The sequence below is a fragment of the Sinohyriopsis cumingii genome, chromosome 7, assembly GCF_028554795.1.
Source record: "Sinohyriopsis cumingii isolate HCF-2022 chromosome 7, ASM2855479v2, whole genome shotgun sequence".
In the NCBI taxonomy this organism is placed as follows: domain Eukaryota; kingdom Metazoa; phylum Mollusca; class Bivalvia; order Unionida; family Unionidae; genus Sinohyriopsis; species Sinohyriopsis cumingii.
In genome coordinates this window covers 105,608,167-105,624,467 of record NC_142967.1, presented here as the reverse complement: position 1 = coordinate 105,624,467, position 16,301 = coordinate 105,608,167, and the positions used below count along the sequence as shown (strand labels likewise).

Here is a 16,301-nt window from a genome sequence, read left to right as displayed (position 1 = left end):
ATAATAAATATTAATGACCCATGTTTTTCAGGAGTATTTTAGCCATGAAATAGATTTATTTAAAGACAATATTAAGCACAGACTCATGTTACACAATTAATTTGTATTGACAATGTGATTAACACCTGAACTGGACAGAGGTATCTATTACTGCTGTATTACCTGTAAAGCCCCCATTAAACTTGAAAATGTTATGTACCCTCCCCCTTTACCCCAATGAACTGTCCAGTCCCAAATGTAATGTATATTCATTTATTTATACAGGCAAGCATATCTTGTCAAACTACATCAGACAGTTTTCAATGCTAATGCTATGATCATCTCTAGCACTGATACATCTGAGACCGGGGATTTCAGTTTGAACAGTAGTTAATGATGGTAGATGATTCTTCATGAAAAACACCAGTTGGAAAAGAGCAGACCAAATCATAGTTACCAGTTACCACTGATAACCCTTTCTTACTGAAAAAACATTGAATTGTAAATTTGTCTTTGTTAATACTATGATGAAGATTGTTAAGAAAAAGGTTCTTGGAGAAATTTTCAGTCAAAGGTTCATACCGACATTTCAATAACAACCAGTTAAACATACAAGGTTCAATAAAGCATGAACAATCTAAAGACTTGCATCTGGATTCTGTTTATAATGCTTAGGAAAGTGAGCTGTGGACCTTCCAGAATGGGATCTTTTTCACCAAAGTAGCTGGGACAGTCCCAGTAACATGGCTATTTTGTTAGATTCTACTGGAAAAATATTTTTTTTCTCTATACACAGTAAACAATAATATATGGTGAAATAGTGACAAATCAAAAAGATTCTGTTAAATCCAAAACATATGGCAAGGTTGAAAGAAATAAACACCAATTAAATATGTCGTATAAGGTGAAATTCATGTTTTAAATCTTTTCATTCTTTTTTAAAATGTAAAAAGTATAACCATGGCATGTTCTCTTCTACTAAAACATGCAAAATGTCAATCAACCAACACATCAATACCTGCAAGCATGGGGCCCCAAGTGGCCGAGTGGTCCAAAGCGCTCTCCATTATGGATCACTGCCATCTCACCTCTGTCTGCATGGGTTCGAGTCTAGGATTCGGCTAATTTGAGTATGTGAGAAAGCTTGCCAGTAGCTTCTCGAGGGTCGGTAGTTCTTCCCATGGTTTTCCTCCACCATACTAGCTGCTATGCATAGCCTATCATGTGCTGAAAAATGGCATTAAACCCCACAACAACAACAACAATAACCTGCGAGCACTTCTTTGAGAACCTTATTACAGTCCAGCTGTGTAAAGGAATCATGGAACAAATTAAGCAAAGGAGTACTCAGTGAATGAAAAGTTTTGTATCATAGATAGGTCTCATAATGGTGAACAGATGCGGGAGGTCATGGGTTTGATCCCCAGCCGAGTCATACCAAAGACTTACAAAAACGGTACTAACAGCTGCCTCGCTTGGCTCTCAGCATTAAGAGGTTAGTGTTAGGACTGGTCGGCCCGGTGTCAGGATAATGTGACTGGGTGGGACATCATGCTACGTGTCTGCGGCATGATGCCCCAGTGCTAGACAAAACTATAAACTGCCACATTGCAGACATCATAGCAATATGACTGAAAAATTGTTAAAGCTACGTTAAAATCCAAATCACAACAACAACAACAACAACTCATAATGGTGAAACAAGTTAGAAAGTTTGTAAGTGAACTCAAAACTGCTGATTCAACACTCTTGGCTTAAGGATGAGCAGAAATTTCATGATAAATTGCATGATGGTAATTCTGGGTTTGAACAAAAACATATATAGACTGCAAATGATAAGGAATTAGATGATGATTTGTGGAACTCGTTCACACAGACTAATACTACCAAGTGACCGAACACAATTTTAAACACCTATAAACATAGTACACATCAATGAATACATAAAACAATTCATTTATTTGATGACATCTTGCCACAACTACAATAGTCAACCAAAATGTTTTTAAATGCTATTTTTAGAATGACATAATGTAAGTTATTTGAAATATTTCTGACATAAATGTAGTCAGTATCAACTAACTGTTAAACAGTGATTCAACCAACTCTTGGCTTTAAAGGACTGCACCACTCAACAAGCCCAGATATTCATTCAGAAATTTTGCACTGCTGAAATGGCATGAAAACCTAATCAGTTGATTTTTATATTATATAAAGGATGCTTATTATTTGCCTAGATCAATTGGCTTCTGTATGATATTGCTAAGATAGGTTTGACTAGAATGGGGAAAAAATAAAGTGTATTTTTGATATTTAAATTTATTTAATGACCAGAGTATCCAAAGAAACTTATTAACTTTCTTCTATCTACCTGATGTAACTGTGCTAATTTTGAGACAAGAATGCACAAACCTATGGATTTTGCCCATGTGCGAACACCAATAAATCTGTCAACCCCTTTCTGCTAGTAGGGGTATACATATGTACTAAATATTAACTACATCACATACACAAAACTATACTCAAGCAGTATGAGCACATACACAAAACTATACTCAAGCAGTATGAGCACATACACAACACTATACTCAAGCAGTATGAGCAAATCAGATGTGTGAAGCTGACATCACACACTGAATTGTCAGACAAGCTACAAGTGGATTATGTAATTAATATCTGTAACTTTGGATCAGGTTAAATCTCCTAAAGACTTCCCCTATAGCTTAATAAGTAGTCTAGCACATGAAAATTCCATATGGTTCTTACCATCCTTGGCTCCTTCATGAAGCCCAGCATTCTTTGTTGCAGAGGATTTCATATTTTTGGCACTAGGGGGAGGAATAGGAGTTACATCTTCTGTTGCCACGTCTACATAGGAAGGATCAGAAAAACGATATAGTAGGTATGGTATTTACTATGGAAAATGATAATATGACATAATGAGTTAATGCATCATTGTCACTTTTGCTAAAGTGTCCATTTTAGATATTTTTATTTTCCCTATCATAAGGTATATCACCCATAATTTCATGGGGTGTGACAGTTGTCATCTGATGTGAACAAAATGACTGATGAAGGAGTGAAAATGAAATGAGATGAAAAGAGAATGAAAACAACAAATGATAAATGGTAAATGACTTTTAACTATCCTGTATAATGTTAAATATAGAGAAGACATATGCCTTAAGTGACATTAGGGCATGGCTAAACCTAATATCCAAACAAGTATCTGCCATTTTTACATGTATCATGACCATGTCATTTCAAAAAAGACAATTGTGAGTCAAGTAGACATCAATGGTCTGAATATAATAGTAAAGAGAACATTTACACCGCACTGTCCTGGACACCAATAGTGTAAATGGATTTTCTTCCAAGGAAGAATGTAAAGGTCAGGTGTTTCTGTCCCAGTCTGGTTTGAGGAGGTGCCACCAATGGATTGTCCATCAGAACCTTTCCTTTGAAGTGATTCCTTCAGAAACGAAACACATTTACAATGGATTTAATTTCTAAAGGCTGATGTGGATAGAATCTTATTCTTGCCCTCATTTGGTACTAAGTAGTGAAGCTGAGTGACAGGTGGATTTCCCAACTCGCATCCATGCTGATCATAAGTTTGGCTGAAGATCTTAAAGAGGAATTTCTGTCAGTTGTTGTACAGTACCCAAGAAAGATACTATTTTGTTCAAAATCATGATCAGTTCAACCAGCTGGGGTGCCATCTAAGGCAGTAGATGGAAAGAGGGTTCATCATCCTAATCGTCCATGCCTACTGAGGCCCTCAACTTCAAACCCTGGTTTGCAACAGTGGCAGATGCTTAGAAATTGCAGTACCATCATCCCTAAGGCCTATTATCTCCCAAATGGGTACATCATAAAGAATTAACCAAGTCCTTGCATGACATCAGCCAGGCAAGTGCCATGGCCTGCATTGCTAGCAAGTAATACTGGGAAGTGTACAGGCTGGTCAACATGGCTACCAGATGGACACATGACCCATTAACTGCCTGGTCTAAGTTCGCTCAATGGGCAGTACAAGCAGTGAAACAAATTCATTAATCAGATCACAGTGTAACACTATGCACAATGGTGCAGTGATCTGGGACATATGGTGTGGTTCACTGATATGATGGATTTATGGTCAGCCATGAACCTTTATGGCCAGCTACTGGCTGTAATGTCAGCAGTCAGAATGGTGGTGTATGGATTGATGGATGACAAAACATACCATCAAAGTCTAAACTATATCTAATATGTCCAGACTTATACAGGCTCTAAGACATGCTGGGAGACTTACACCCACTGGGCTGCCTAATGGACAGGACAGTCTACAGCTAGCTACAAGCCATTCCTGGAGAACTGTGAGGAATGACAGAGCACAAATTCACCAGAGGCCAACAACTGTATTGTCACTAGTCACCTCATGCACAATAATCCATCCATGCCTTTGAAGAATGTGAGCTAACAACCCATAAGCCCTTGGCATTCTTGACACCACTTTTGATTAGGAGGGTGGGAAAAACATCATGACATCCCATACTACACTGGCCAGTGATGATGTTTAAGGGTGCAGACTCAGCACACTGCATTACATTATTCTAGACTTGTCAAGTCTTTCTTTACTCTTAAGATCTTAAGATATTTTTACAGTACTTTGGGCCAGATTCTTTCTGACCATGAAGCACAAACACTATGATGAATCTGAGGAACACTAGTACAAACTAAGGCACACTCTATATGTGTGTCATACATAGCTTTAAAGTTCTTGTAATGAATACATTTCCTTGCTACTGTCTATCATTTTCTGAAAAGACAAAAATGATCAGACATTTGCATAGTCTGATAATGTTCATATATACAAATAACCAATGCTTGTTACATAAATCAGGAAGAAAATACATGCAGTGTGCACAAGAAAAATAACAACAAGCAATTGGCACCAAGGCTACAGTCCTGAAGCACAAAGTTAGAATTGGAAAACAAGCTGAAAACTGAAAAAATTGGAATAATTATCAACAAATTGTAAAAGATAAAAATTTCTACTTGTATTAAATACTTGTACACTCAGTATTATACCAATTTTATCCATGGATACTTAAAAGGACCCCATCATGATATTCAATTTTTTTTTAGAAACACAGGATATAATTTAAGGGAGGTGTAGCAACAAGTATTTTCAGGCAGTCATCACGGCAGCCATACTGGCACCATTTTCAAATAGGATAAACTAGGTATCAAATGATGTCTACTCCTGAAAACTCCATGTTGATATATCCATCCAATTGGAGAAGAACAGAGAAAATAATCGTTTTAAGATATGACTTTCCATTCAGGAGTAGCAATAACAATTTTCAAGATGACTGCTGTGGCAGATTGGCACCAGTCTCATTTGAAACCAACTGGATGTCATCAGAAATCTAGCAGAGAAAACCGAATGTTAATACAACTTTCTGTTCAATAAGAGTTGCAATAAGATTTTTAAGATGATATTGGTTGTCAGATAGATTTTATTTTTATTTGGCTAGAAATCATACAATGTCTTGGAGTGAAAATCAGGTGCTTATTATACACTCATTCTTTCAGAAAGAGAGAACAACAAGATTTTCAAGATGGCTGCTGTGCTGACCATAACTCTGATGTCAGATTGGCACCATCTTTGTTTAGCACCAACTAGACATCCTAAGTGTTTTAGTCACAACTCAATATTGATACAACCATCCATTTTGAAGGAGTAGCAATAAAAGACTTTCAAGATGACTGCTGTGATAGCCATATTGGATGTCAGATTCACTCCATTTTCATTTAGGACCAACTAGACATAACAAAAGGTCTTTTAATGAAAGCCTCATGATAATATGACCAGTCATTCCATGAAGGACAAGCAATAACACAATTTTCAAGATGATCACCTAGTGGTTATATTGGACATTTCACTCGCAACACTTTCAATTAAACCCAACTAGGTATCATAATAAATCGTTTAGTGAAAACCCCATGTTGACATGACCATTAATTCAGAAGGAGTAGCAATAACAAGATTTTCAAGATGACAACCTGGTAGCCATATTAAATGCCAGATCAGCACTACTGTCACCTAGGACCAGCTAGACATTATAAGTCTTTAGTGAAAACCAAACTTAGAAAGACATCAAAATATGTCTTTAAGTTTAACCCACTGACTGCTAGAGATTCTTTTAATTTTCACATGAAACATGAGTTGCAAACACATTTTGTCGGTTGCTTCTGAATGCAAGCACACATGTTTCAGAGAAACCTTCATTTAACCAGATGCTTAGGTGTATAAAGACTTCATTTCTGATTAGCTATTTACCCTGTGTATGTGCAAATCTCAAAGTTATTCAACCGTTTTCAAAGGCTCATATGTCCATGTGCAGTTTGGACCTTTCAATCAAAGGTCAAAATGTTTAAAATCTGGACACACACTCCAGTTACAAAATCAACAATTTTTGATCTAAAAAATCTAATATAAAGAATTATGTTTTTGTCTACTGTTATTAGGACTCTATGGTTTTAAAATAAGTAAAATATTAAGGAAGAAAAACAAACAAGTTTAGTAAACATTTTAAAACATTACTTCTCTAAGTTACATAGTGAACATTTAAGAGGTACTTACAGTATTATGAATTAATCCCAAATAATCCTAAGTTTTCTATCATAAGTCCAAAAGTATTGAGTGTTCCAAATGAATTCCAATATTGAATGTGCTTAGATACCAACAGTCTTGATGTATCACAATGATATAATCCAAAATGTCTTTGAATTAGTTCACAATATTCCCCAAAGAGTGATTTAGTGCAAAAATTTGATTAGACCTAATAATTCCAATAAATAATTAAAAAATAATTCCTCTCAAATTATTTCTGAACACAACTGAAAATAATTCCAGAGACTGATCTTAAGATAGGAATGAATAATTTTGTCTACCACTGACTTAATATATTAAAACCAAAGACACATACAATGACTAAGATGTAGGTCAAAAGTCTGCTTCCAGAACATTTTATGTTTGTAGACAAAACTAGACCTTGAACACAAATATCAGTAAACAACCTCAAAAACTTAAAACAGTAAAGTAGGCCATAACTATTATACCCTTAATCACAGACAAAAGTCAAGCACACAAAATAAATACACATAACAGCTGTATGTTTTAATGCCAGTAGAAAGTCTGTATCATTTGGTATAATTGCAGAACTACATCCTTCTCCTTGTCTGTAAAATTGTCTTGAAAATGATGTTGATGTTGTAGAGCTCAGAAGTAGGGTATAACCTCATGATGCATAAATGTGGCACACGTACTTAATGAGTATATTTTTCAGTAATTTATTAGAAATTGTCATGGAATGATAATTTTTGCAACTTACCAGTATGTGCCAATTATCAATAAAGAAATATTTGAATTTGCTCAGATGATCAAAATTATAAAATAAATTGGCTTCTTCCATACCTGCAGTGCAACCTTCTAAAATCATTGGTTATGGTATATTGTCTAGAACTATACCATGTAGTTACTGTGCAAAAAACATTTTTCTTTCAGTTACCTTCACCTTTTGACCCCAAAATCAATAGTTTTGTACCTTACTTAATGTACAAACCTTCCACAAAGTTTATTCTAGGTCTGTGATGTAGAGAACTGAAGTCATTGTGACCTGGACCTTTCACTTTCTGACCAAAAAACTGATCTACCTCTTCTGTATTCTTACGTGAAGGCCATCGATAAAGTTTGGTACAGGTCAATGATATATAACACGTGTTATTCTTTCAGTTACAGTGGTCTTGACTGTGATATTCTGATCTAAAATTGTTAAACTTCTTCCTTATGCCAAAGGTAAACTATGCACAAAGTTTGGAGACTGTCAGTTCTTGTGGGGAAACTAAATTGGGAACAGACAGATAACATAATACATTCCATCTTATGACAGGCCAATACAATTTTTAAAAATTCATTAATGAACATTTGACTTTGCTAAGTGTATGGCATGAAATAGGATAAACTGTAAAAAATTTAAAGACACAAAAGTTAAATACTTTACTTAATTTCATGAAAATACTTGTTGTAATGTTTAACCTGTGTGATAATTCAAGGAGACCTATGACTAATTACTCGACATACTTCATCTGAATTTACATTATCAGGCTTTGAAATTAGGACATTGGCAGCGAAAGTCAACTTACTTAAACTGCATACTATGGGAAATATTTTTCCCAGCAAAGGTGCTGCGGCACAATATGTCCTCTTTTTTAAAGTTCATGAGAAAGTGAATGTCCTGAAGTCTTGCTTGTTAATTAGCTACTGAAATCACAGCTATTGTCCCCAGTGAATTAGCTGAAGCCTGTGCAGCTGAAGGAAATATAATAGTACATACCAGACATTCTGCTGCTCTCTGGCTTTCCTACAGCATTTGGTCTATGTGTCATGTGTTTATGAATCTTTTCTGCAGCGCCATCTGTGTCCCTGATATCTTGCTGTTGTTGCATTTGCTGTTTTGCTGTCCTACAGATGATTTTAACTACATGACTCATTTCGTTCTCTAAGCCTTTTAGTTTGAATCCAACTCTGCTTTGTGTCTCAAATATTTCAATGCTGACACAATGTTCTTTTGCTATTTGATTAAAGTTTTCCATATGTTCCCTCAAAAGCTTTTGAAACAAATTTTTGTCTTTTACTTCAAATGATCTTGCAAGTTTCGTATCAGAGTCAGAACCATCTGAGGACAAATTGTTCTTTTCCACATCTGAATTGATGGCACTGAATTCAGATTTACAGTCTGGTTGTCCATCTCTTCCATCAGGATTCTCTGGAACACAAGTCTCAGGATGAATTTCACCTATTTCACTGCTGATAATTGTTTGTACTACAGCATCAACACCTCCAAATATGTCATCTGCAGTAGTCACAAGTAAGCCTGTAGGAGATTCTAGTAGATTGATCACAATCATTCCCTTGTGTTTCTTCTTTAGCTCTTCTATTGATTGTATTTTCTCTGATGGCAACATGGAATGGTCTTTTGACAACAGATAAAGTCTTTCTGTAATGCAACCTTTGATACTCTTATCCATACCCTTTAACTGTTCAGGATCTCTGGAAAAGAGATGTATTTCCTTTGTCAGATGATTTGGTATCCATACCACTGGAAGCTTCGGTAAGGACTTGTCAATATAGTCACACATTTCTGAAGAAGTAAAAATTTCAAACTGGTAACCTGGAGAGAAGACTTCCTCATGAACCTCTTTATGAGCAATCTTCAGGAGTTCTTCAAGATGTCCTGCAGCAGCCTTGACTTCATCCCTAGGACCCTTCAGCAGAAAGGCATTTGGGTTTTTATCCTGGAGTATCTCTGTGCTGGGAAATTTGAGGCTTATTTCCTTAAGATATTCAAATCTTGTCATCACCCATTGCCACATCAAGTCTGCAGTAACCAATTCTTTGTGACTGTTGAAAGAGTTTGTAACATCTGTTATTACCTCTGTTATTATTTGCATTACAAAGTGCTGCTGATCTTTGCAACATACAGTATATACTTTTATTGGCTTATCCTCACCAACAAATTCAATCCAGGCACAGTCCAATTCTTTTCTCTCCTTGATTCTTTCTCTGACATCCTCTTGTATTCTAGGATCAATTTCAAATGAGTCAATGGACAAGGACTCCTGAGCACATGTGTAAACACTGTGAAGCACGCCATCAACAAAGTGGTTTACATATGATTTGTTTTGAAACTGTGCATTTAAGACTTCAAATATGAAGGATTCTTTAAAATTATCATCAGCAGTTAATGACACCTTACAATGATAATTTTTTACCAAGGCATCTAGCATTTTTCTTCCAAAGCCTGTTAGCATATAGAAGTTCCACATGAGATGAAAATTCATGCTGCATGACACATGGTGTTTTGAAACATCGCTTTTAGTATTCTTTCTCTGTTTCTTGTTATACTTAATCAACAGTTTAAGGACTTGGGTATTTCCTAAAATAAAATAAAAGCAATTAATTACAATTTGTATGTAAATGACTATTTACTAATGTGTCCACTATTCTGAAATAATAGCATACTTATATATGAGTTAGTCCTTGGCACCATAATAAAATGGCATTTTGAGATTTTCATACCTTTAAATAGTTTGGGGTCTTTAATCTTTGGAAAAGTGATTGTTGGGGCAATGTGTTCAAGGTCACATCAGATGTAATGAAGTTACAACTACAGTAAAATTTTAGCAGACATTCAACACAATGATATGTAAAATATACTATTTGTCTGGAGTATCGTCACAGCAATGCAAATGGCCTGTTTAGAAGATAGACTAAAAAAATGTGCATCCAAGCTGAATTTTGTTTTTGCTATTTCATGCATTTCCCAGATATCCCCATCTTAGTATAGTCAGAGTCATCCTATCAATGCAGACTCACATTAACACCTCAAAAAGAATAGCTGTTTTACACAATCTCTATAAATTCTATAATCAGCCTCATTAAAATATTTACACTGACATCAGGGGAAAGACAAGAAACAAGGATTCCCCTGGAGACAGGGGTTCGTATACCCAAGTCAATCAGCTAAACTTTAATACCCATCTGCAAAATCAGAAAATTTGGTAGACTGACTTGAGTATATAAACCAGTCTCATCCAATAGCTCTGACAAAGGTACATGGTAGATCTATACATAAAATTTGTGAACAGAAACCATCTTTGTTCTTGCAGTCAGTAATGCATTGGACTATTTTTTTCCACTATCAAATAGGCTTTTCATAAAAGATGGACAATCAAACAGAGAAATTGTTGAAACTTGTGTTGTTTTCAATTTTTTAATTTTCTGTCACTAGATTGACCAATCAATCAATAGATAGATAGATAGATAGATACATAGATAGATAGATAGATAGGTTTAGTTGCAGTAGAAGGCTTAAAGAATTCACATAGGTTAATCACTACCAAACATGAATTTAATGGATCTAAAAACATTTTTAAAACTGCAAATGAGAACAAGATCCTGCTAGGACTACATGTACAAAGTTTGCTCAAGAAAAATTAAAATATGCCACTGCCATTGTAAAATTGTGCTTAAAAATCTGACCCTGTCTAATTTATATTGTGTGATTGACCTTTGTCCATGATTGAGGAGAGATTTTTAGCCTATCTAACTATTGTCATAGAATGCCAACCTGATGTTTGTCAAGGTAAATAAGAGGTAAACAAGATGTTTACTAAAATTTAAGTTATAGGCCTGAATTTGCTTACAAATTGTGAATTTTTCCATTAGAAATCATTAGATTTCCAGAAAATACTCTTGCATCATGGCTCAGGTGACAGTCTGTATATAAAAGAGACTAGGTAAACAATTATTCATTCTTTTTCTATATGTCTATGTGAGTTTATAATCAGAGGTTTTAGTTGCGTTCAAATTTAATTTGAGAGGAATCATTTAGAATTAAAAAGTGCCCAATGATATTTTGGACTAAAACACTACTTTTAGATTATTGTGAATTCATTCAAAGGCATTCTGTAATAAGTCATTGTGATACATCAATACTACTGGTACATCAGCACATTCATGATTACTGGAATTCATTCAGAACTTTCTGTACTTCTGGACTTGTGATAGAACATTTGGAATTATTTGAGATTTAGTTCACAATACTGTAGGTGTCTTGAATTTTCACTTTTTATTCTAGGGAAATAATTTATCGGTTGAATTTTGCTAAATGTGTTGGTTTTGCTTCTTTCTGTTACTTAGTTCAAGACCACAGATGCATAACAACCCCTACAGTGATTGGTTACCACATAAGCAAATTATGTACCAAGTTTGACAAACTGCCAACCAGTGGTTTAGAAAGAGGTACAGGCAAAAAAAAATATTACTATTTTAACTCTTCTGACCTTGATCTTTCACCTCTGCAGTTAAGAATCAATGTGGAGGAGACTACCTAACCTATTAAGTTTGATGAAAACTGAATCCAGGAAACTTAACTTATTAAACAGAAACCAACAGACAATATTACAATGTTACCTCCAATGACCTTGTGCTTTCACCCCTTGACATCACAATCAACAGGGAGCAGGCCCTGCCCAAGTGACTCTACTAATGAAGTTGTATGAAAATTACATTATACAGACTAGACTGACTAACTGTGCCAAAATGAAAATCATATTCAGATTCAGTGACCTTGAACCTAACTACAAAATGGCTAGGATACCATGTTTATCCCTTAGATTGCATAGTGAAACATGGAAAATCACACACAAGAATGAAACATGGTCAGACATAGACCAAACCATCCATAAAAGAAGAATGATCACTGAACCTAACACCCTGATGCAACCATAGAATGTAGTTTAACATGGACTATTTAGCTAACAAAACAAAGAGTCAGGGCTGGTCAAACATGGACCAACCTACCCAATAAACATCAACAATCATGCAACACACCAAATACTTAAAAGAGGTTTCTGCCTCCACCCAAGGGTAAACCACATATAATGTTTAAGAAAAATGACCACAGAAAATAAAAGTTACACTCAAGAAACAACCTTCTTCAACTCTCCAATCGACATATTTTCTGCTGTATCTCCCACCTCATACCCATCAAGACTGCTGGTCTCAGAAAAAAACAGAAGGGGTGAGAGGTGAGAGGGATAATTATTATCCAATAACATCTTGAATAACTTGTTGAATGCACTTCCTTTAAGAAATTTCTTAGAAAAGACATAAAACTCTTTTAGATTAAAGTGTTATATATGTAATAATTCACTACCACAAAAGCCAAAGATGCAAGATGAAAACTATTCTATACATGTACAATCATCTGAAAATCATATGAAAAGTCAGTGTTTCCCTTTGCCTTCATTTGTGCATCAGAGACCCCCACATTTTAATCTGACCTCCAGATGTGACATCATTGTTTTTTGTTTTTTTTAAAACTCAATCTGACCCCTAGTTGTGTCACCAAGGGGATTTGCTAATCTCAATCTTGCACCCTTAGGGGATACACCAGAAAAGTATTCCTTATATTTTGAGTATTTCATTACCTGAGAGTGTCTCAGTTGCTGCTGCAGATGATGAACTGATATTGCTGACATTTCCTTTTGATGTACTTCCTGTACAACCAAAATTTTCAACTGTGTCTATTCCTTCCATCTCACAAATCTCTTCCACCAATGTCTCTTTCTTTTTCTTGTGTGTCTTTCCTGTTTTTCCCAAGCTCGTAGATCTTCCCTTTGACTGAATTACCTCTTCCTTGCTAGATTGACTTTTGTCTTCTTTTGTTTCATCAGTATTTCCAGATATGTTATTGGTCTCTCCTCTACTAGATTCCCCACTGAATCCTTGTACAGGGTCTCCAGTTTGTGTCTGATCAATGTTTGTATCTATTTCAGCATCAAACCCCTTAACAGTATTGCCTCCAGAAGATATGGTTGCACCAGTTCTGGCCTTGCCTTCTGTCTCATCAATTGGTTTTTCCTCATTATCTTTTTCATATGTCTCACCTCTATTGATTTCAGTTCTCTTACCTGCCATTTTGTCTGTTTTTGTTACTATTCCACCCTCAGCTGCTCTCTGAGCTGTATATGCAGATGAATTTGTTATCCCTTCCATTGCAACAGATGAAGACTCTGCAATTGTATGACTGTCTAAAGACTCCTGGCACTCATTATGAGATGCATGTCTGCTGTTGGTATGTTTTTCATTTCTTTCCCCTGTACCATGCATAGATTTGCAATACTTGTGCAGTTTAATGTACTTCTTTGTTTGCATATTTTGTAGATGGAGTGAATCCAGACAACACTGCTTAAATTGATACCACACATTATCATGCATCATGCAATAAAATCCTTCAGAATATATGATTTGTGGTTTGGTGGCATATGCAAAAGGCAGAGCATAAGTTTTTCCTCCACCTATTTTAACCAGCCAAACCCCATTTCCCAGAAGATTCATTTCTTCTATTATAGGTGATTTATACATATTTTCATTCTCCTTATCTCTGGTGCTTGATTCTCTTACTGTACCATCCACTCTTTCTTCAGATGAAAGATGACTTTCAGTATCAGTTGGGTGGATAACTTCAGATGACTCCTCACAACAACATCTGGTAGGAACTGTAAAAAAAAGGACAAAATTCCACAGATCTACATAGTGTATTGAGTTGCATTAATTCTACAGTGGTCTATGCTTTAATTGGAATATCTTATTTTGAAACAACATTGAAATACAAAAATTTCAAGCCATACACTCTTCAATCAAATGCTTTCAATACTTTTAAAAACATTGCCTTAGACATTCTATTTTTGCCATGGCAGTGTTTGAAGCAACTATTTTTATTCTTTCATCCTGTAAAACACAATATATCAGCTCTTCAGTATCTACACGATCTCTTTAATTGACCAGAGCAGGGCAATACTTACAATCTGGATATCTACTGTTTCAAGAAAGTACAAAGGAAAGACTGCCAACACCAAAAATAGAACTCTTTAAAAGAATCTTTCAGTACTCATGTAGGGATACTATTTTTAAGGAAATCAAACATTCTCAAACTACACCTTCCTGAGTTGATTACTACTTTATGTCACAATTATAGCCCATGTGACAGATCTTACTACTCAATCTTTTAATATTTCAAAATACTTGTTCATATGACCTAACCCATCCAATGGGAAATAATTCAATTTTTCTATGAAACCACCTGACCTAACTCCTCCAATGGCAAATAATACCTATGTGAACAAGTATTTATAGATCCTATGCAATCTACACTATTAATATCTCAAAATAGAACCCATACCCATATACAAAATTTAGATATATACAATTACAACAATTTACAGTCATTTTTAAAATTTACATAAAATAATAAATATACATAACACTAGCTTGGTTTAGATTTTGCTGCTCCATGCTTATGGATGACTGCAAGTCATGTGATCTACAAGCCATGCTTTCAAGGCATTCACTCAAACAAAGATACTAAAATAAAACAATTTATTTGGTCAAATTGAACTCTGATCCAAAGTTGCTTTTTGTGTGTGAATTAAGTTGATGAGTGGAACAAAACTATGTAGTCTGAGTTTCCTCTGACCCTTCCCACCCCATTTTAGATATTTTAAAAGTTAGGGGTTGGGGTCAGAGCCAAATGGCTATTGAAAAGTTGGAATTTGTTGCCACCTGGAGAAACCCAGATTAGTGAAGCATGGAGCATGTTTCAGCGATGTTTTTGTTGGTATCACATGACTACCAAGGAGACATGTGCTCTCTGTTTGATGCATCTGGTATTCTCCAGGTTTCTGCAATGGGTTTCTGGTCATTTTCTGAATAAATATGTTGAGAATTAAGTATGCATTAGTTTTTCTTACAAACAATAATATGTGACTTTAATTTAATAATTTTGAGTGGTTTTGTACAACAACATTAGAGAGGCATTTATTGTTGATATCATGAGACAATTGGACCTCTGATGTCATGGACATGTAAGTTGTGATCATTGTTTAGTCTTGTCACTAGCCATGCATATGGCAAGTACCAGGTCAAATGTCACCAACAATCCAATTTCATCTGTCAGCAGATTTATTACAAACCTAAAGTCTTAAACTAAGTAAAAGAAAAGAGTGAAATACAACAAGATTTGAAAAATTCACCAAATAATTTTATATTCCTTGAATACAAACTGAAAATTTAAGAAAAACGTTTTGCAAATTAAATCCCAAATAGTCCAAAAAGTTATTTCAACAGTCCTCATGAATAAAGTTATAATTAAATTCCAGTGCTGTTTGAAATAAGACCAGCACTGAAGGTGTTGATGTGTCTGTGTTTGAATGTACTAATGTACCAGTGGCCTGAAAAGTGATGATGTGCCTGTGTTTGAATGTACTAATGTACCAGTGGCCTGAAGTGTGATGATGTGCCTGTGTTTGAATGTACTAATGTACCAGTGGCCTGAAGTGTGATGATGCATTAACAGTCTTCCAATTAAACACAATAATATGATCCTAGATGTCCTTGTCTGTATTCACTATAATTCAAATTATTGTTTCTGTCAAAGAATATTTTTAAGACTACTCTGTATTCCAGTGAATAATGATTGGAATAAATAATTTCATCCAACTCAAAATCTGAACATAACAATAAGACAGATTCTGCCCAAAGATGTTAAAGCTAGAAGAATAATTTTTCAGGTTAACAAGATTATAAGCTCTCTACCTGACCTAGGTCATAATTAGTATTTGTGGAAATATTATAACTTAATGCAAGTTTCCATTCTACAACATTCCAAGTTGTTTACAAGATAAACCTGTTACTAAAATTATAA

General features: G+C 35.1%; 1 protein-coding gene across 1 annotated transcript in view; it reads right to left on the bottom strand.

Moving 5' to 3' along the window:
- Positions 1-16,301, bottom strand: part of LOC149795876 (uncharacterized) — a 133,485-nt gene that overhangs the window by 33,600 nt on the left and 83,584 nt on the right. Inside the window, exons 19-21 of the mRNA XM_089963875.1 lie at positions 13,027-14,097; positions 8,367-9,968; positions 2,746-2,847 (exon numbers count right to left, since the gene is read on the bottom strand). Of these exons, the coding sequence (XP_089820001.1) occupies positions 2,746-2,847; positions 8,367-9,968; positions 13,027-14,097 (2,775 nt within the window). The remainder of the gene's footprint in view (positions 1-2,745; positions 2,848-8,366; positions 9,969-13,026; positions 14,098-16,301) is intronic.